We start from the raw sequence: 23,393 nt of genomic DNA, 5'->3' as shown, positions 1-23,393 counted from the left end.
CTCCAATCATTGGAAAATTTTCTGTTTTCCCCTCCAACTCCTCCATTATCACCAGATACGGCCGTGATTTAAAATAAGAGCTCTGAGACACGAGGTCCTTCTAAATATCAAATTTCATTAAGATTCGATAACGATTCGTAAGTTAAAAATGCCTCATTTTTTCAATTTTTCCTCTCCCTCCAGCCCCCCAGATGGTCGAATCGGGGAAACGACTATTATGAAGTCAATTTGTATAGGTCCCTGACACGCCTACCAAGTTTCATCGTCCTAGCTCGTCCAGAAGCACCGAACTCGCCAAAGCACTGGATATCTCCCCCTCCAACTCCCCCAAAGAGAGTGGATCCGCTACAACTATGTCAATCACATATCTATAATTTGTGCTTGTCCTTCCCATCAACTTTCATCCCGATCTCTCCACTCTAAGCGTTTTCCAAGATTTCCGGTTTCTAAGATTTCTGTTTCCCCCCTCCAACCTTCTAAGTCCCCGGATCCGATTTGAATTGAAAATGGAGCATCTGAGACATAAGATCTTTCTATATATCAAGTTTCATTAAGATCTAATCACCCATTCGTAAGATAAAGATACCTCAATTTTTACGTTTTCCAAGATTTCCGGATTCTTACTCCAACTCCCCCAAATGTCATAAATTTCTAAAGCACAAGATCCTTCTAAATGTCACATTTCATTAAGATCTGATCACCCGTTCGTAAGTTACAAATACCTCATTTTTTCTAATATTTCTGAATTACTTCCCCCACGACTCCCCCAAAGAGAGCGGGTCCGGTCCGACTATGTCAGTCACGTTTTTTGTACTTGTGCTTATTCTTCCCACCAAGTTTCTTCCTGATCTCTCCACTTTAAGCGTTTATCAAGATTTTCCCTCCCCCTCAGACTCACCCCAATGACACTGGATCCGGTCGGGATTTAAAATAAGAGACCTGAGTTACGAGTCCCTTCTAACCAAGAAATTTCATTAAGATCCTATCACTCCTTTCGTAAGTTAAAATACCTGGTTTTTTATAATTTTTCAGAATTACCCCCCCCCCCCCCAGCTCCCCCAAAGAGAACGGATCCGTTCTAGTTACTTCAATCACGTATCTGGGACTTGTGGTTATTTTCCGACCAAGTTTCATCCCGATCCCTCCACTCTAAGCGTTTTCCAAGATTTTAGGTTTCCCGCTCCAACTCCCCCCAATGTCACCGGATCCAGTCGGGACTTAAAATAAGAGCTCTGAAACATGATAATCATTCTAAATATCAAATTTTATTAAGATCTGATCACCCGTTCGTAAGTTAAAAATACTTCATTTTTTTTAATTTTTACGAATTACTGTCCCCCACTCCCCCCAGATGGTCAAATTTGGGAAACGATTATTTCTAATTTAATCTGGTTTGGTCCCTGATACGCCTGCCAAATTTCATCGTCCTAGCTTATCTGGAAGTGCCTAAACTAACAAAATAGGGACAGACAGATCGACAGAAATTACGATCGCTGTATGTCACTTGATAAATATTAAGTGCCATAAAAACTGAAGAAAACCTGATTTAGCGGGGCCCCTAAAGGTTTCCCCCCACTCCCTTAGGTTTTTTAAGCATAACATGGAACAGGCAGTTGCATCTTATAGAAAATATTCACATGACGCGTACCTGCGTCTTCCCCCGTGGGATTCGCAGCTAAACCTTCTCCGTGATCTTAAATCCTTAAAGGAAGAAAACAGTAATGTCTATGGGTCTGCTTAAAACCAGTGAGGGGATACCGCTACTGTGTTGGCCCCTAAAATCTAAATATATTGCTTGTAAGGAACAGGGTCCCGACTTAGATGCACATTAATTATATTGCTACTGGTGTTGCTGTGTTGATTTCTGCGGAATAGCTATGTATCTCCCCGTGGGTCAAAATACAAAATTTGCTGTTGTCTCCAATTTACGTAACTTAGTAGCTCCAAATTGGAATTGCCATAAACTTGAAATGTGTTCCATAACTGAATTTCATAAATCATAATTAATTGCTTGTTATTATTTTTGCTTCAAGACAACGTATAACACAAATTAAAAGACGATTTGTAATACAATAAGCAAGGACGTATCCAGGATTTTTTTGGGGGGGTGGGGGGGGGTGGAGGGGGTGCTTTACAAAAACTTCAAAACCCATCAAATATTTGTTTATGAGTATTTTGTTATGTTTTTACGTGTTGGACAAAGGTTCTTTTATGGGGGGAGGGTTTCAAACCTGCTACAGCCCTCTCCCCTGGATATGAACTTCTGTATAAGTAACAAACTAGAATATTAGCACCTTTTATGTATTTTAAGCATATTAGGGACTAAACTTGTTTTTATCTGTCAATTTAGCCTACAGGTAATAACATATAATTCATGACTACTAATGATAATTGGGCTTTCGGAACACACCCTTAGTTTTTCCTTGTGACGTGTGTCAATTTTACACTACTCAACTCCTTTAAGTCAATAGACGTTACGTTAAACAGCATTAATTTTACATGAGACTGGAAAAATTGAAAAAATCCATTTATTTTTCGTCATTGTCATTTTCTATTGTCACTGTCATTTATTGTCATTGAATATTGTTATTTATTTTTTTTTGTACAGGAAGGTTTTGTTGTGGAACTGGAATATGTTAACAATAATTTCGATATGAAAAGGTTCATTTTCTACATTTTCTGTAAGCAAGAAGCAGCGGTGTAGCTAGGAGGGGGACAAGGGTACACTTATTTCAGGGTGCAGCGATTGTTGGGGGGGGGGGGGTCAGATCAACGTGTTTTTTGCTTTTTAATCTTTGGGGCGTTTGTTAAGGGGAGCATATAAGCTGAAATTCCCTCTGGATGCTGAAAAACCTATCTGCAACTCTGCTAAGAAAAGGTATAACATTTGATGCACAATATAGTTTATTTTAGGGAGAAAATACTTATTAAAATCTTGAGAAACATTTTGCCGCTGTATACTCAGGGGCACACAGGTCTGATTCTTTGAGGACATAGAAGATTTTTTTTTTTCTGTTGATGGGAAAAATTATCTATTGGAAAATATTGATGTGAAAAATATCTGGTATATTTCAAAGAAAAATGTTCGCCTCTTCACATTCATGGCACTGGGGTTTTTGTCTCCCCCTTTTCACCCCTCCCCATTAAATTATAACAAAAAGTGTACTGTGCTATTATTTATTAATATTTTATTGCAGCACATTTTCATAACCCCCTTTTCCAGCACAAAAACTTAGGCGCACCCTTCTCTAGCTTACCGTGCTTATTTGTGCTATGTGCATTGCTTATTTGTGCTATGTGCTTATTTGTGCATTCTCATATGTCACCCAAGTCTATTTATTTGCTATGTTCTTTCTCAGAGTAAGACTACAGGCAATTTTAGTAATTTTTTTCTTGATTTTACATTCGCTTATTTATTCAGTTGGTGCGATTTTATTTTAACATTAAATTTCATGCGATTTTATTAATTTAAAATTTAAGGAAAAAGAAATGTGGGTGATAATCAGTAAAAAAAAGAAGCTAAAATCATATGTCATCAAACAGCTAAAGAGTTTTTCTTTTGAAAGAAAGCTACACTTTGAAGCTCTAACGTGTGAAACACGATTTAACAAACCAATAACTATCTTTTATTATAAAAAAATCTTCTTGTAAATAATAGTAATTGCTGCAATTTTCTAACATCTACCTTTATTTTTAAGGCTCCGACAGCAAGGCTATGCTCAACCATGGTGGACAAAGGTATAAGAGGTCAAATTTAGAGGAAAGAATGAATACAGATGTTATTTGGTAAGTAAATTATCCACGTTTAGCTTCTTTTTACTTGTTTCTTCTTTTTTCAAGAAAGTTAATTGCTTAAGTAAGTGATTAAACCCAACAAGTACGTAAAAAGCGAATTGGGTGAGGTAAAAATTGTCGACAAATGGCTGTATGTTACACGTGACATGCTTTAGATAATAATTGTCGTCGTTCCAAAAATTTTTAAAGTTTATTTTTAATTCAATTAATACATGAATTATTACGTTTAATTTTATTTAATTCAATTTTTATATGAATTATTAAGGTATGTGTTCCTTCTAACGGAGGCGAATTTGCGACAATCCCGCCGCTGTAACTTATACAAAAAAGATACGGTACTTATATCATTGAGTTCATTAGTCTCAGATCTATCCGTTCTCAGCAAGAATTGTGAAATTACTTAGATTTTGGCTTCTGGGTTGGGAGTTCTTTGTCCGAGGGGCACGGGTTCGATTCCTGGCGTGGCCGGTTATTTGGTTTGGGACGGGGGTCAGGAGCGTGACTCTGTAAACTCAACCAGAGTCGAACCAGCTCTAAATGGGTACCTGGAGAAATCTGTGGATGGTTAGCAGGAAGGATGTGTGAAAGCACTGGATGGCTGGCCATCCAGGAGTTGCACCTCCTGGCTGAAGGGCCACAAAATGGAGATAAACACCACCGGTTTGGACCTTGAGGGTCTATTGCCGTCATACTTACTAATTTACTTACTTAGATTTTCCTTGGAGAAGGATCTCAACTTGCTTAAAAATTTGGAAATTTTTCAAAAAACCACTGTCATTTTGTCTGCCCATATACACAATTTTTTTTAGAGTATATATTTTCAGGAAAAAACAAAACTTGCTTGAAAAAACGAAATGAACTTTCCAAAACAAGTACCATGACATGAGTCAAACAAGTACCTAAATTCTCATAACAAGAGTTAATCCATCCTCCCATAGCTGTCATAAAATAGAATTTTAATATGCTTGTGCAATGAACACCCCTTTCATAACAAAACAGCAGGCACAAGTAAAAGATGTGGTGTGCGTGTCACTGAACCCTTGTGTATCTGAACTCCAACTAACTGAACCCCTGTGTAATTGAACCGCCGTGCAACTCAACCCTTCTTCAACCAATTTCGAGGTATTTTCAATCTTAAAATATACCGCAAATTTCAAAATGTATTTGAATGTACAATAATTGTAGTAAAAAGGTGAATGAAATTGTAATGAAAAGTTTGTTATACGATCCAAATGTAGTGAATTTCAAAATGTAGTCAGTTAGTGCGCAGAACTGAATCTCAGCTATGGGATGATAGCAAAATTTTCGTTTTTTGTTGATGCATTAAAATTCATCGAAAGTAGAAAAAGAACATACCAAAAATCGCACAGGGAACATGAACCTTTGGTATTTAGATGAAACTCAAAACTGAAATATAAAAAAAGCCTGACGGTTTTATTTCAAATAAAAATCAGAAAGGGTTTGAACTGTTTCCTTTGTGGACTACATTGTAGACATGTCTTTGATTGAGACTCGTCAACATTGGATAAGAGGCGCATTGTAGAAAAAAACAATGACTTTATTTTCTTGGGAGATAGGCGTGGTCCATATCTCCTAATTGCGTTTACAAAGGTTTTTCTTTTCAAACGATTGTAAAGTGCAATATTATAACTCTAGTTAAATGTGTATTATTCTTAATAAAAGAGGGATTTTCAAAGCCACATTGCCCCCTCCCCAGCTTTTGCAATTCAGCTGATTTTTTTTTATCTAAAAAAAACGAATTACAAATTAATTGGATCAATAAATGGAGAAATTACTAATTTATTTAGAAATTAATCACAAAAATTTAATTGCGTACAAGAAGTTCATGGGTAATCCCGTTGTGTCTGACTCTATAGGGAAAATTTTTTTCTGGAATGTCGTTTGTTTTGTTAACCTAATATTTTGAAAGCAAGTAAAAATTGTGAAAATCTTCCTCTTATATCCAAAACTAGATGTTTTCCAGGAGAATATAAAAAAAAACAATATTTTTTAACAACCCTACCCCCTACGAATCTGTCGAAGAACAATAAAAAGATAATAAAATATTAAAAGTTTTTCGTCATTAATGAAAAGAAGAAAAATAATTTTTTCTTTTAATATAACAACGCTGAATAAAAGTAAAGCAACCGTAAATATAGTTCGTTTTCTTATGCATGGAACGCCGAAGAGTAGAATTATAAGCAGAAAGGCTAGACCATGTACCTTAGATTTGTATTTTTACGGAGAGGCTGCCAACTCTCGGGCTACCCGGTATAAATCTCAGATCAATGCTTGTTCTGCTACGTGTGATACACTTCTGCCACACTGCTCTTTTTCGTACCACGCAGGATACCCTTTGTCCCACACTAGGGACTCTTTGCACGTGGTACCTGGTGTATCATATTTTTCAAAGATCTGCATATGCACCAGACACGGCAGAATGAAAATCTGAAATAGAAAGTCTGGTGTTGGGTAGTTAAATGAGAGAGAATCAAGTTGGTGCTCAAGTTGAGGCCCAAATTTGAAAAAAAATACGATTTTGCATATAAAACAAATGTCTTTGTTTATATTTTGAATGAAGTCATTTTATTTTCTTGAATTAAATTCCAGTTCCGTCATGCAGCACTGCCAAACTTAATTGAATTCTAAGTTATGACTCGTAGTTCTCATTGTTTTTTTTTTCGGATTTCTTTAGTAGAATACTTGTAAACAAGTGGGAAGCGACCCCCCCCCCCTTAACACTGGTCTTTATATCTTTTTATTAACATAGTTATTAGAACATATCTTTTTTATATATTAAAATCAGTTTCTATTTGCAACGTTCTGGAACGGCATCATTAATTATAATCTTTGATAGAACTGTATAAAGCAGCCTACATGACTTAGATTTCCTCTACTAGCAACAGCTTTTGCGTAATCATTGCTTAGAATCTATTTTTTTCTTATGAAATTTGAATGTTTTAGTTTTTTAAGAAATTTTTCAGCTGTTTAGCAATTTTTCTAGCAAATGTTAATATTGAGTCGGAAACCTAATCACAACTTTCTGTAGTACCCTGTTTGTAGAAAACAATTTTTTAATTTTTTTTAGTTGAATTTCGGTGTCGATTTGTTGAATTTCAGACAACAAAAAAAGAAAAAAGAAAAGAAACATTTTGTGATAATCATGGGTAGTTGAAACATATCTGACCCATAACAACAAATTAGAACAAATGTATGGTTAAACAAAACTCTTAGCCGGTAGAAAAAATTCTGACTGCATATTCAAATTAAGCCAAATACTATTACTAAATTACTACTAATATTATTGCTATTATTACTGGGAAAACTTCACTGCGGTACCGATCTGCCTGAGGCCAACACAGCCACGCATGCTCTTTATCCACCCCAATCAATATATTTATTTATTTATTTTCTTTATTTCCCTCAAAAAATGAGGAGTAGGCTACAATATAATATAAAGAAAAGACAAATGATAACGCTTACAATCAACAAATATCAAATATGTTTCAATATTCTAAACGTTAGATTTTTTAGTAATTAAATATTGTGGATGAAATATTATTATGTATTTATTTGTGATTGACGTGCTACACTTGTAATCCTTTGTCCTTCAGGATACGGGTTCGAGTCTTGTTGTCGCTGATTATTTGGTCTGAATCGAGGGTCGTTAGTGCGGCTATGTAGGCTTAGCCAGGAACGACCCAAGTTCAAATGCCCAATTTGAGAAAGCCGGGGAAGTTAAACAGAAAGGGTGAGTGAAAGCACAAAATAGTTGGCCCCCAACCTCCCATTTCACTTCCTGACTGAAGGATCAATAAACGGAGATCAGTACCACCGGTAGGAACTGCAATGTTCAGGCTTTATTCTTTATCTTGCCTTTTTTGTTTACCTTTTATTTATATTATTATTGACTTATTTTTTATTAATATTTGATATTAATTTGTGTAAAATCGTAAGCTAATAACTCAAACTCATTTTCGACATAATATTTTATATTAGGTATCCTTTTTCCAGAATACACTGCCTTTCCACGACGGACGAATAAACGTTCAAATGAGGGTAAGTCCATTTTATACTGGGTATCCTTTTCCCAGACCACATTGCCTTTGCATGAAGAACCATTCGAACGTTTATTTGTAACTCAAACTCATTTCTGACATAATACCTTAAGTTAGGTATCCTTTTTCCCAGACCACACTGCCTTTGTATGACCAACCATTCGAACGTCTATTTGTAGCTCAAACTCATTTCCGACATAATACCTTAAATTGGTATCCTTTTTCCAGACCACACCGCCTTTCTACGACGAACAAATGAATGTTCAAATGAGGATAAGTCCATTTTATACTGGGTATCCTTTTCCCAGACCACACTGCCTTTGTATGAAGAACCATTCGGACGTCTATTTGAAACTCAAACTCGTTTTCCAGGGTCATAATAAAGTGGTAATGTTTCTGTTTTTTCCAGGTGTGTACTATTATTGATTGTTTTGTGCATTATTGGTGCTGTTTGCAGTGGCTGGTGGCTGTCTCTTTATGATTATACCAGAGTTCCATTTTTGGTTTTGGACCCAAAGAAGACAGAAAAGGGACTAGAACTTGTTCCTGGAACTGACCCCAATCCTGCTTATCAGTCATTCCTTTCGTTTTGGACTTTTGTGATTGTTCTCCAGGTAAGTTGATGTCACTATACCACAAATTGGTCACCACGAAGAAATTAATTATAGACCAAAACCAGTTCTACAGGGGCTCTCAAAAGTAAATTTACTTTTATCTGTAAAATTCTATCAACCAGTCATTATCTTTTTAACAATTCATTTTATTAATCAATACATCTATCAGTTTTATCGTTTTCAGTCAATAGTTGTGCTATTTACATCTTTTTTCTTCCATGAGTGGGGGGTGAAAGTCAAGCAATTCCCCTTCCCCCTCCCAACCATCAGGTATTTTTTAAGTTCCTTCTTTCTATCCCGTGGTAGCGCAGTAGATTGATCTCTGCTTGAAAAAACAGGCCAGGGGCTTGATTCCACCTCCTGCATGGTTGGATGACATGCCTCCTACCTTTCCCTTTGATACAAAAGACTGGGTAAATAAGACATTGGCATCTATCGACTCCATATGGGCCATCAGTGGATCTGGAGGATCTTTATTTCTCTCCCCTAACCTCCCCCACAAAATAAACTTCGGAACTGCGTCTTATATTCCCTTCTTTTCTGTCCTTTCTACCCGTTTTTTTCTGTCCGGAATAAACTTCGGAATTGCTTCTTATATCCCTTCTTTTCTGTCCTTTCTACCCGTTTTTTTTTTGTCCGGAATAAACTTGGGAATTGCTTCTTATATCCCTTCTTTTCTGTCCTCTCTATTCGGTGTCCTTTCTGTCTAGAATAAATTTCGGAATTGCTTCTTATATCCCTTCTTTTTTGTCCTCTCTGTCCGGTGTCCTTTATGTCCAGAATAAACTTCGGAATTGCTTCTTATATCCCTTCTTCTGTGTGGGTATGATTGTGGTTCCAGATAATGTACTGAAGATCCGACAGAAATTTAGCTCGTGATAACGTCTGTCAACTATGTACACCATGATATAAGATTAAGTGAGTTTATAAATAGGACAATTTTCTATGAATTGGTGACGACACGTTATTTGAATATGTCGGCTGTATTTGCAACGTTTGTCATCAGCAAACAAATGTAAAAAGATTAAAAGTCCTTTATGGTTTTTTTTCTATGGTTTAAATTACTTTTTCTTAAATTTTTTAAAACCAGAAATCCGAAGTGATTAAAACCGTAAGGAATAAAAGATTAGAATGTTTTTTTTTTTTTTTTTTTGAGGACGCTCGGACCAAAAGCTTTAGATTCAGATCTTCACCGTACGAAAATTCTGACAAGAACTCACTTATTAAATCTATTTTGAAATCTACTTGTTTTTAGAAAGTATGACATGTTCCGTTAGCCCCATGTTTAGTTAGTCCGACTTAATTTCAGTAAATCAACATTTTTTATTTAAATTTTTTTGCAAAGAGGGTTGTAGGTTCAGGGGGTGAAAATTTACCTGTTGTGGATGATTGTATTTACTTAGAATATAGGCTAATTAAAGATGGTAAGTACGAAAAGCATGTAAAATGGTTTGAGATAAAGGGAATTGGGTAATAGGAATGGTTCTAAGTAGTTGTTTCAGGTTTATAGGTCTAGGAGATATTTAGTTACATAAGGAGACGTTTGAGTCTAAGATTAGGTTGGTAATTGAGCATGGAGCAGAAATGTGGAAACTTGATGGGGAGCTGGATTAGGACGATCACAATCAAATTATTATAGAAGGATGCTAGGTTGAAAAGAGAGGTTTAATAGTTTATTTCTTAAAGGTGAAGTAGGAGTTTTAGATGCAGGAGCCTAAGAAGCAGGAGCCTAGTAAAAATGGTGAAATATTGTGAAAAATAGTCTAATATCTTCATTTTTTCAACATACGTAGCTATTACCCTCGAAAACTAAAACTTTTGAAATAGGAAAAGAGCCTTTAATCACATTCTTTACCATTTGCAATCATAAAATAGTCTAATATCTTCATTCTTTCAACACACGTAGCTATTACCCTCGAAAACTAAAACTTTTGAAATAGGAAAAGAGCCTTTAATCACATTCTTTACCATTTGCAATCATAAAATAGTCTAATATCTTCATTTTTTCAACATACATAGCTATTACCCCCGAAAACTAAAACTTTTGAAATAGGAAAAGAGCCTTTAATCACATTCTTTACCATGTGCAATCATAAAATTGTCTAGACAAGTCTGTAGACCCGTCTCATTTTCGCTCTGGGAGAGCAAGTCAGCCCCAAAGACATAATTAGCGTTATGTTTTTCGACTATGCTGAACAAAATGGCTATCTCAAAATTTTGATCCGTTGAATTTGGGAAAAAATGACACTGGGAGGGGGCTTAGGTGCCCTCGAATTTTTTGGGTCACTTAAAAAGGGCACAAGAACTTTTAATTTCCGTTAGAATGAGCCCGTCTGTGACTTTATTTGACCTCATAAATGAGGTCATGATATGATCTCATAAAGATTTGTTTGGCAAAAACGTTTTCTCACCCCAATCAACATGAATGCTTCGTTCTGAGCCTGCATTTGGTGAATGTACCCGGTCCGACGTCCTTTGAGTATTTGAGATCTGTAAATAGCTATTACCCTCGAAAACTAAAACTTTTGAAATAGGAAAAGAGCCTTTAATCACATTCTTTACCATTTGCAATCATAAAATAGTCTAATATCTTCATTTTTCAAAATACGTAGCTCTTACCCCCGAAAACTAAAACTTTTGAAATTGGAAAATGTTCTATTTGCATGAAATGAGAATGCAGAGAAAAATTTAACTAGCTATTTTGAAATTTACTAGCAATTTTTTCGTTTCTTTTACCGTAAATGTTACAGGGTTCCATATATAATATTTTACGGTAAATGTTTACTTCAAAATGTTTCTTCTGTCTTGTATGTCTGTCTGTTTGGTATGTCTGTCTATCTCTTCTTTGTGTCTATTTTGTCTCTCTGTGTGATAGTCTAGTCTTTCTCTCTGTCTGTTTGTCCTTCTGGTCTATCAGTCTATCTGCTAAGTCAGTCTGTCTCTTTGTTTGTCTTTTTTCAACATACTTAGCTATTACCCTCGAAAACTAAAACTTTTGAAATAGGAAAAGAGTCGTGTAGAATGTTTGGTGAATGGATTGGGGTTTATGGTAGGAGTAGGGAAGCAGGGTAGGTTTCCCCGTTCCTCAAGGAGTAGGAGGTAGATGTGTATTCGTGATTGGGGTGGAGTTAGGCAATTTTAGATCCGTGTAGAATGTTTGATGAATGGAATGGGGTTTATGGTAGGAGTAGGGAAGCTGGGTAAGTTTTCCCGTTCTTCAAGGAGTAGGAGGGTATACTGTTCCTAACTAATGAGAGCCCGTGTGATCTTTCGATCCGAAAACAATTTTTTGCCGCCCTGTATGCTAGTTGAATTCATCGGCCCATGTTTTCTTTTTTTCTAATTTATTTTTATTCCTGAATATTTTATTCTTTATCATTATCTCAAACACAATTCCACCTCTCCACCTTTACTTGACGACGTTAATATTTTCCTATTCACTCATTTTAATGTTGCTCGTACTTTCCTATCATAACGTTGCTTTGACATTCCTATCAATTTTTTTTTTTTTTTTTTTTTTTTTTTTTTTTTTTTTTTTTTTTTTTTTTTATTATTATTATCATATGCCCATACAGAATTACGTCCGACTTAATCTTGCTTGTAATTTTTCGTGTTCCTTCTACCACATCAAATAAACAACTTAAATATTCCAAAAAAAAAAAAAAATTGCAATACATAAGTTGACAAAAACTGGTCTATCCTAGGGTCAAACCAGAGAAAAAGGACGTTTTACTCAAAGGACGTTTTTGTTTTAATATTTCAAATATATTTAATAACTGATGGCTTGCTCAGCTCTGATATTTGATGCTCCTGAGGTTAATCAGGCACGCAGGCCGGAATCTATTCTGGGTTGGAGGAGCGGGAGAAAATTTGGGAAAAACTATTAAGTTGGTCAATTATAAGGAAAGTGTGAAAATTTTAGGATAAATCTCAAGATTTAGCGGGGGGGGGGCTTGCAAGTCAACAATATGATATTTTTGGAGCTACTGGGCTCTGAACACTCTTTTAACGAGACGTGCATGATATTCGAGCTTTTCTTTGCCTCAATCAGGTTTGCTTAATCATGGAGGATACTATTAAAAGGGTCTTTGCAATTTCAACAGTAATTTTCTGTTCCCCAGCCAATATATCCTTTTCTGGTACTACCTGTTTACTTTCGAAAAGCTTGTCTAGCTTGTCTGTTTAGCTTGTCTCTGATATATAAATTCTTCCCAATTCCTCTTTGGTAATATGTACCTTCTCAACGAAGCCTTATATAAGAGAACTCATAATTTTACTTTCTTAAGATCTCTTTTTCATTTTTTCCTTACTTGAGTTTGTTAAAAGTCTTGTTACATCTTGTGTGCAGTCATTTTTCTGTTTTTCTGGGTTTTTTTTCTCTGATTTCTGATTTCCGCATAAGTGTTTTTTTTCTGTCTCACTTGTGTTCCAAATTATGTTTCTCTTTATTCTTGTGAAGAAAAAAAAAAAGCAAGAATCTATTCTTGATTATGCAGGTTTTTGCAGTTAACTTCTATACACTGAAGGTCGAGGGCGAATGGATTCCCCGAAAGGACCTTTTCGATGTTCATAAATATTTATCGCAAATTCACGCCTGAAGCTGTCTAACCCCCTTGTCTGGTTCTCTGCCGGATGGCTCAGGAGGTTTCAGCTTCTCAGGATTTTTTGAATATTTGTTATAGCTTCAGTAAAAAAAGTTTTCCAAGTCTCTATCTTTCTCCACCACTACTTTAGAGTTCTGCTGTATAACAATCTACAATTAGCTTGTTAAGTTGAAGGCCTGGATATCAACTCGATTTGAAGATTCATTAAAATTGAAATCTACATTTAAAATAAAATATATTTAAATTAGAATATTTTAAATACCTTTAAGTAAAGATGGGCAACTTGTGTATCTAGTTGTGTTAATATCACAGCTATAGAATATTCATAATTATATGATACCTGTATAATTTTAATGATTATGAATATTAACCAATTCTAGTTATTTAATAATAATAAATAATTATTACTTAATAATCGTCTAATTTAGCAATAACAAATATAATCATAATTACTGAACGTCTATAATCTATAATATTCTTACAAACTATATTTTATATTTCCAGGTTATGATTCCTCTGTCTCTCTATGTCACAATTGAAATTACAAAACTTGCTCAAATATATTATATTCACAAGGATCCTGATTTGAAAGATGAGATGACTGGAAAGGAAACCGAATGTCGTGCCTTAAATATTACAGAGGAGTTGGGTCAGGTACGTAAACTATATCTAAGAAGCGGATCTGCGGAATGATGAAAATTTCCTTCTACCAAGGTCTATAAAAGCAACCCCTCCCCTTTTTCCTCCAAAGACGGTTGAATAATTAGGTGCAGAGAATTAAGGATCTAAGGAATTGAAAAACGCTTTGCACAGTGTCGGGTGGGGGGTGGGTGGGTGGTGTTAAACAGGAACTCTTACCCAACGAGAAGCTAAAATTCTGATTTATATTGCTGGTATAAAAATCGGAATTCTTGCCTTAAACATTGAAGAAATACTGGGACAGGTATTTAAATTTCATCTAAGAATGCTATTCCGGATTTGAGAAGAAATTTCTCCTTCCTGGGATTATTCAAGACCCTCCTTACTAAGATTGGATATTCTTTATAGAAAGATTGGTTAAAGTGCAGTATTGTTTGGACTTAAAACCAATTTAATTCAAACATCGAAAGAATATCTTCCTGCTTCCTTAAAATACCCCCTGGTCTTCCTAAGAAGGTTAAGAATATATGCACCTCTATGTAACGCCGAAATTACCTCAGACATTAGTTCTGCCTGTACCGTCAGGGGCAATGTGGGCAACCACGTTTGCTGTAGCAACCACGTCCTCTCGCTGGGGTTAGATAAAAATGTTAAGACTGAGCAGGTCAGTCTTGTAGTAGTGCCATAGTGTATTTCTGGGCCTTCTCGTACGACGTCTGCCCGTTAGTTGCCAGTGAAGGATACCATTCGGAAATCGTTTGTCATCCGTTCGTAGAATAAGAGCTTATACCGAATCCTTTTTTAGTGTCACATCTCCACAATAACTTGGAGGGAGGGGAAACCAGAGACGGGAATCTCTACCCCATGAACTGCTAAGCATCCTTATTTTGTTTATATGAAGCAGTCATATACCCCACAGAGGAGTCAGTCCTTAGACCTCACTCGCAGTACATTGAAAATTTTCGCAGATTTTTAAATTTTTTTTACATGCGTACAATTCATCAGTTTTTGCTATAAAAAAAAAATCTGTTTTTAAAATTTAAGCAGTTATATGAACAGCTATTTATTAAAAAAAATTGAATTAAAAAACAAAAATGAAAAAATAGAAACAAGTTGCTATATTTTCGAAGTTTTCAAAATAATGTTTTGGATAAATAAGGAGCACTAGGGTACTGAATTCCACAATTGAACTGCCAGCGTCCCGCTACACAATCTTATCAGAGCACGTAGCGTAAATATAACTGAGCCAAAATTATACCTGGATCTGTAACCCCTGGTATCCTCCTTACTGATGAACATCAAAGCTAGGGATTCAACTCCCTATCTTTACACCATTTACAATCATTCAGTATCCCTTTCCTAGCCAGGAATGGGATAAATATACACGATGTTTACTAAAGCACTCACTTGTCCATTCAGCACGAATTGAGAACTAAAGAGATAATTTAAATAGACGTCCTTCTCCTAGGTTGCAATTTTTCTTAAAAAAAAAAAAAAAAAAAAAAAAAAAAAAAAAAAAAAAAAAAAAACTAAGCTAAGGATTCAACTCCTTATCTTTACACCATTTACAATCATACCGTATCCCTTTCCTATCCAGGAATGGGATAAAATACACGGTGTTTACTAAAGCACTCACTCGTCCATTCAGTACAAAATTTAGAACAAAAGAGATAATTTTAATAGGTATCCTTCCCCTAGATTGCAAGTCATATTTCCTTAGAAAAAAAAAAAAAAAAAAAAAAAAAAAAAAAAAAAAAAAAAAAAAAAAAAAAAAAAATTGGTAGGCAATGGTAGGCTACGCGTTGCTGAGAATCTTAAAAAAATCGTTCGTGATTTTTCGCGTAACTCCCGGTTGTTCTTCGTCAGAATGAGTCTTCATATTCCAGATTCTCGCCAATCTGAGCATCCAGATGTTGAAGGGCTTCTGGGCTCCAAATTTCATACTGAAATATGTATCATCATAGGTTATTTGCATCTTATAGTTCAGGGTCCAAACGCTCTCTTAGCACATAGCAATTGTGATAAAAAATAATGAAAAGTGGCAACGAAAAAAGTGTCTACAAGCTCTTTTTGGGACTGCTTTGCTATCCAGGAAACACAGTCCAAAAATTTCGGGAAATGAAACCCCAGTTTAACTATTTTACCTGTTCCAGGTTTCCTCCGCAATTACTTTTGAATAAGCTGGAACGGGAAAAAGTTATGAAAAGTAACTTTTTTCTAAGTCCGCTATTTTGCCGCTGATCTACGAATCTATCATTTAAGACCGAGCTTTACTTTTCAGCCGAGCTGGAAGGAACTCGATGCTTTTTTGCTCTTTAAGTGGAAGAAATCCGAGTTGTCCTTCAAAAATCCATGAGAACGGACTAAAAATCGGTGAAAGTCCATGGCATTCTAGAAATCCTTGTCCTAGTTTAAAAATCCATGCTTTTATCCATGGCGATGGTAACCCAGGCCTCACCTTGTATGTTATAAGAGGTGACGCGGTCTAATTTTTCCCAGACCGTCTGGTCAGACCATCTGAGAGATAGTATAAAAAAAGGCAACGTAGGTGATGGGTAATATCTGCGGAATGAAATAAGAATGAATTGTCTAATGGAGGGCGGCTAACACGCATCGGCAGTTCGATTGCTCGAGAAATGTCATCACATTTTTAATAAATTTAATCTTCAAAAATTAGGTATTTAGATGACAATTAATTGGATGTCATATAACCCCCTACATAACATTTTTAATGTGTTTTTATGAGACTTGGTATTAACCAAGTGACATATAGCAATCGCCAATTCTGTCGGTCTGTCTGTCTGTCGGTCCCGGCTTTGCTACTTTAGGCACTTCCAGGTAAGCTAGGACGATGAAATTTGGCAGGCGTATCAGGGACATGACCAGCTTAAATTAGAAATAGTCGTTTTCCCAACTTGACCATCCGGGGGGGGGAGTGGGGGGCCGGTTAATTCGTAAAAAATAGAAAAAATGAAGTATTTTTAACTTATGAGCGGGTGATGGGATCTTAATGAAAATTGATGTTTGGAATGATATTGTGTCTCAGAGCTCTTATTTTAAATCCCGACCGGATCTGATGACATTGGGGGGAGTTGGAGGGGGGGGGGAACCTAAAATCTTGGAAAACACTTAGAGTGGAGGGATCGGGATGAAACTTGATGGGAAAAATAAGCACAAGTCCCAGATACATGATTGACATAATCGGAACGGATCCGCTCTCTTTGGGGTAGTTGGGGGGGGGTAATTCTGAAAAATTAGGAAAAATGAGGTATTTTTAACTTACGAACGGGTGATCGGATCTCAATGAAATTTGATGTTTAGAAGGATATCGTGTCTTAGAGCTCTTATTTTAAAGCTTGACTGGATCTGGTGACATTAGGGGGGGTTGGGGGGTTGGGAGGGGGAAACCTAAAACTTGGAAAACACTTGGAGTGGAGGGATCGGGATGAAACTTGGTGGGAAAAATAAACACAAGTCCTGGATACATGATTGACATACACGGAACGGATCCGCTCTCTTTGGGGTAGTTGGGGGGGGGGGGTTGTTTCTGAAAAATTAGAAAAAATGAGGTATTTTTAACTTACGAACGAGTAATCGGATCTCAATGAAATTTGATATTTAGAAGGATATCGTGGTTCAAAGCTCTTATTTTAAACCCGACCGGATCTGGTGACATTGGGGGGGAGTTGGGAGGGGGATACCTAAAACTTGGAAAACACTTAGAGTGGAGGGATCGGGATGAAACTTGGTGGGAAAAATAAGTACAAGTCCTGGATACATGATTGTTATAAACGGAACGGATCCGCTCTCTTTGGGGTAGTTGGGGGAGGGGTTAATTCTGAAAAATTAGAAAAAATGAGGTATTTTTAACTTACGAACGGGTGATCGGATTTCAATGAAATTTGATATTTAAAAGGATATCGTGTCTCAAAGCAATTATTTTAAATCCTGACCGGATCTGGTGACATTGGGGGAAGTTTGGGGTGGGGGAACCTAAAATCATGGAAAGCGCTTAGATTGGAGGGACCGGGATGAAACTTGGTGGGGAAAATAATCAGAAGTCTTACATACGTGATTTACATAATTGGAACAGATCCCCTCTATTGGGGGGGGGGGAGGGGAGTAATTCTGAAAAATGAGAAATAATGACGTATTTTTAACTTACGAAGGAGTGATCGGATCTTCATGAAACTTCATATTTAGAAGGACCTCGTAACTCAGATCTCTTATTTTAAATCTCAACCGGATCAAGCGTAATTGGGGGGGGGGGCAGTTGTGGGGACCGGAAATCTTAGAAAATACTTAAAGCGGTGAGATCAGGATGATACTGGATTGGAAGAATAGAAACCTGTCTAAGATACGTTACTGACATAACCGGACCGGATCTGCTCTCTTTGGTGGAATTGGGGGGGGGGTAATTTTGAAAATTGAGGCATTTGTAACTTACGAAAGGGTGACCAGATCTTAATGAAATTTGATATTTAGAAGGATCTTGTGCTATAAAGTTCTAATTTTAAATTCTGACCAGATCCTGTGACATTGGGGGGAGTTGGAGGGGGAAACCGGAATTTTTGAAAAACGTGAAAATTGGGGTATTTTTATCTTACAAATAGATGATCAGATCTTAATGAAATTTGATTTTTAGAAGGAATTCATGTCTCAGAGCTATTATTTCAAATCCTGACCAGATCTTTTGACATTGGGGGGAGTTGGAGGGGGAAATCTTGGAAAAACATTTGGAGTGGAGGAATCGGGATGAAGCTTGGTGGATTGAATAAACAAATGTCCTTGATAAGTGTTTGATAGAATCGTACTGGATTCGCTCTCTTTGGGGGAGTTGGAGGGAGGGGTTCAGTGATTTGGCGAGTTTGGTGCTTCTGGGCGTGCTAGGACGATGAAAATTGGTAGGCGTGTCAGGGAGCTGCACAATTTGACTTGATAAAGTCTTTTTCCCAGATTCGACCATCTGGGGGGCTAAAGGGAGAGGAAAAATTAGAAAAAAATTAGGTCGAGTGGGTGATCGGATCTTAATGAATTTTGATATTTAGAAGGACATCGTGACTCAGAGCTCTTATTTTAAATCCTGACTGGCATTAAGCCTCTTATTTTCCTTTTTAAATCAATCTATTGATTCATAGAATTTTGTTAGAGCTCATACCATATGATCTCTTGGCTCTTAGCTCTTCTCGCCTCGTCACAAGTGCCATATGAGCTCTTAGCTCTTGTTTCTGCTATTTTCGATACGCAGGTTCACCCCATCCTCTCCAATTCTTAATTCTAAAATATTTTTAAAATTTACTTTACTACATTATTATTTACTATCATTTTTTCGTTTTTGATGTCATTCATCCGGAGCTAACACATCCTCGCTAGCTCTGCTTTTGTTGTGCCAGGTTATTGATTTTTCTATATTCTGATTTATCATTTCCTTGCCCCCATGACCCTCCTAGCAGATAAAGATGAACAGTTGTGCCGTCTCTAACAAACTTATGGATGATAATTGAATTAATTGCCCCCACTTATTATTTAAATGTGAATTATTTAATTGGAAATATTACCTTTGGGTTATGTAGAATTGACTAAACGGTTTCTGGGTTGTCTCTAAGTCATTTCTACTTCTGTTTATTATGTCCCCTGACTATAGTTACCATAAACTTTACTGTTTGGTCTGAAACATTGTTGTTTTTTTTTGTATTGTTTTTTATTCCTAGTTTCCACTGAACCAGTATTAGAAAAAGCCCCAGTATTTTTTAAAGAAAAAGCCCCTTTTAAGAAAGTCCCATTTAATTGTTTTCTTGTTTGTGCTTTTCTTGGGAATATACAAGAAAAAAAAAGTGCATAGGTGTGCAAGGCTGAAAATTTAAGAAGGGAGGTTTTAACCAAGTCAAAGAGGTGTTACAGCTTTTTGTGTGTGTGTGTGTGTAAAATTGATCAGATCAAAAAAAAAAAAAAAATATTGATCTCATTTTTTCTTCGTCTGGTATTAAGCAAAGATTTTGTATCCGTTATCGATGCATTGTAGAGATAAGAAAGAAGAGAAATTCTTCTTCACTTCTGAGCAATTTCTATGGTCCAATCCTTTGGTGTTTATCAGTGATATAAATCAAACCCTCTTTCAAGTTCGTATGAAAGTGGCGGTCGTAGAAACTACAGAGGGGGCTAATGTGTGGTGGGATGGGGCTCATGTGTTCAGAAATTTAAAGTTCTCTTGCTTTATAAGAGCCAAAAGTAGCTGGATCCTCTCCTGTGCCATTTCTCCCCCTTACACTAAATTTCCTCTTTTGGATTTTTTTTTACAAAAGTAATTTTTTCTGTCTTTCATACTATTAAGATTGTTTCATTTTTCTAAATTGAAAAGGCTACTATTGCTGTCATTATTTTATGTCTCCTTCCCCTTTCTTGTTTGTTCTTGACAAAAATTTGCAGTATTAAGCTAATTAATAATAACGTGGCTAATTAAATAAATAACTAGTTCATAACAATACTGATGAAATAATAAAGCTTAATGAAAAGTGAGCATAATTGTTTTGTTCAAGGTAAACTCAGAGGGACAACCTCCTAACCCCCGGGGCCCTTTAAAGATTCATCCAGCTTGACTAGGAATATTAATTATTTATCCTATTTATTTTCCAGGTTCAGTATATATTTAGTGACAAAACTGGGACTCTTACTGAAAATAACATGATATTTCGTCGTTGTTTTGTAAATGGAAGAGATTATAATCATCCTCCAACTAAACACGAAAATAAGGTAACATTCGTTTTGTTGCGAAATTTTTTATTTAAATTATTATTATTATTATACACTTTTGATGTTTATATTAGTTTATATCTAAAACTAACGATTTGAGTAATAGGTTGAGCCACTTAGCTTTTGGAATTCGAATCAACTATAAAAAAAACTAATGAATACTTTGTCGATATATAAAAAAAATTGACTTTTTCTTAGATTCGAATTTAATCTATTTGAATGGAGGGACCTTTTTATTTAAGAATGAATCACAAAATCATCCAAATGACCCCCACAGTTGACTTGACAGTACCCTATCTGACGAACCCATTTTGTTTCGTGCATTTTTAAGTGTGTAGGCTCAAATGGGGTCAAATAACAGCTCCAAACGGTCAATTGAAATCAGCATATCCCGCTTTAATAGATTGAATCATTGGACTTCCAATTTCTGCTCGTTCACTAATAGGCTATTTCATTTACGCTGGTTGATGAAAATCCATGAAGAGTGTCGGGTCAGATTACCTTATTTTCAGTTATTTAGTTTCGAAGTGCAGCAAGTATAATATAATTTATATTATATTAATCTTTTCAATATATTATAATAATTAATTAATATATATTAATTTATTAATATATTAATGTATCTAATAATAATATAATTAATATATACATTAATATATATTAATATGTATTAGTTAGATCTGTTTAAAGGGGAATATTTCTTTGATTGAGTTTAAATTGACATTTTTAAAGATTAACGCGTGTTCTTCATCCTCTGGTTATTTAGAAAGCTTTAATTAATGCTTGATGATTAAACATTTTGGTAATGAAAGACTGATGATAATTCTATATAATGTTACCATTTTAAATGAGATTTAACAAACGGAGTGAAAAAAATGAAAGGGTGATAGTATAAAATACAAATATGAAGAAGACCAACATCACAGAAACTTGCACAAAATCAATATAAACCTTAAAAAAAGCATAGTATCCATCTATAAAATACATTCATTAAATTTACTCTTAATAGACACATTAGGAAGATACTGACTCTTAATGTACATAATCAGGATAAGGTCCTGACTGAGGATCTTCTACACCGAAAAAATTGAATCAAACCGTGATTCCCAAAAGGCAAAACTAGGAGACGAGCTCTTTCGTCCTCAACAAGCTTGGTTTGGATCCCACTAATCCTTCTGATAGATTAGAATTTATGGACTCTCTGAGGAGCCTGGATTCCTCAATCTATTCATATGAGGGAGAATTCCTTGGTCCGTTTATATTCGGTAGAAATGGTTTCTCTTAGATCTCCTACCCTGCATGAAGTTCTGGAAGGACTTCCAACCACCGTGCCTCTCGAAGTTAGTAGGTTTTTATGATTTTTCTAATAACTTCGTCCCTTTAAGTTTTTTTTTATTTCAGCCCCTCCTCCAAAAAACGAAATCCTACATAAGCTTCTAAACAGACCACAAAGTAGAATAAAAAAAATTAATACGTGAGACATCTGTTTCGCCCGCCCTCCCCCTTGTGACAGAAACCTCTCCTAAGAATCTCTATTCTCTTCTGGTTTATCAAAATTTAGGAGTGAAAAAATCGAGAAAAAAAAAAGAAAAATTCTGTTTTGAATTTTTGAATTTGCTTGTTTTGAATTTTTTACAAGTTTGCAGATGGTGACAGAATATCAGATGACAGGAAAAGAAAGTAAAATAATGAAAGAAAAAATAAATTATTCTGAAAACGTTGAAACTTTGAAAGCACATATCAAATACAAACTCAGAAAACAGAGGAGAAACTTCTCATATTCTCGTTAATGAATGATGTTAACATAACTTGACTTGACTTAAGTTCCATCCGGCCTTGGTGGTCGTCTCGGGGCCTCTCTCCTAACGAGTGAATGTTTTTGTCGGCTATACTGCTCTCTGTTCTGTGCCAATCTGAGAAGACCAAGAAGGCTGCATTCGGAGAAGTTCTCCTTCCAGCGCTTCAGAGGGCGAGAACCGTGGATGTAACCCTCTTGGTAATTTTCGGGTTGTACATGCACTGGAGGTGGCCAAGCCACCTGAATTGTTGGACACGGACCCTGTTCAGGATGGTAGTGTTATGTCTTTTGAGTAGGTCGGCATTTGAGACTCGATGTACGTTTGTTATGCCAGCGATTCGACGCAGCAGCTTTGTCTCAAACGTGGCGAGTCACCTGGAGTCATCTACTCCGACCGTCCATGTTTCACAACTGTACATAGCTATAGGAATTGTGTTAGAGCAGAATAGTTTAAGTTTTAGCTTCATGGAGATTCGATTTTGCTTCCATATTGGCTTTGAAGCTTTGAAGCTAGCGCTACGGCTCCCCAGATATGTGAAGCTGTCTACCCATTCAATTTTCGCTCCAGTTTTGTGTACTCATTAAAATTAGAGTGCAACGTAGCTATTGGTTCAAAATTCACTTTCTGATTTAAAAGCGTTCTTTGCTTTTCTCAACCTTTGGGGTAGATTCCGTTCCTTTTTTTCCTGAAAATACTTTTAACCATTCATTAATAACCAAAAGCGTTCGGTGTTGTTTTCCAGTGTTTTTTGTCGATGCTGTTTCAGTTTTCTTTCGTTAGTTGAGTTGCTGTTCGTTTTTGCCTTAAATATTCGGAAATATTCTTGAGAGTGAGCTTTTTATTTCAGTGCTAAGCCAGGTTTATTTAAAGCGTTGATTTTTTTATTCTTTAATTGTTTTCGATATTTTTTCAAATTTTCTTTGATTATGAATTTTTCTGTGAAAGAATTAGGTACTGTTTAAAAGACCACACTTATTGTTTTTTGTTACTGAAGCATAAACCTTTTTATTTATTTATATACTTTTTTCTTACTAATTCTAATACTAATTGCTATAAAATACTGCATGAATATTCTTCATCGATACTTGATAACTATTCATTTTCCTTTAAGCATCTTCTGAAATGTTGATTTTG

The 23,393-nt window shown here is 35.8% G+C and overlaps 1 protein-coding gene across 1 annotated transcript in view; it reads left to right on the top strand.

Annotated features, from left to right (window-relative positions):
* Positions 1-23,393, top strand: part of LOC136038907 (phospholipid-transporting ATPase VA-like) — a 146,845-nt gene that overhangs the window by 50,507 nt on the left and 72,945 nt on the right. The window contains exons 5-8 of the mRNA XM_065722387.1: positions 3,699-3,786; positions 8,263-8,467; positions 13,576-13,725; positions 20,344-20,460. Coding sequence (XP_065578459.1) covers positions 3,699-3,786; positions 8,263-8,467; positions 13,576-13,725; positions 20,344-20,460 — 560 coding nt within the window. The remainder of the gene's footprint in view (positions 1-3,698; positions 3,787-8,262; positions 8,468-13,575; positions 13,726-20,343; positions 20,461-23,393) is intronic.

Source organism: Artemia franciscana, chromosome 18 (genome assembly GCF_032884065.1).
Source record: "Artemia franciscana chromosome 18, ASM3288406v1, whole genome shotgun sequence".
In the NCBI taxonomy this organism is placed as follows: Eukaryota; Metazoa; Arthropoda; class Branchiopoda; order Anostraca; family Artemiidae; genus Artemia; species Artemia franciscana.
Note: the sequence above shows the minus strand (reverse complement) of the source record. Positions and strands in the feature narration are given on the sequence as shown.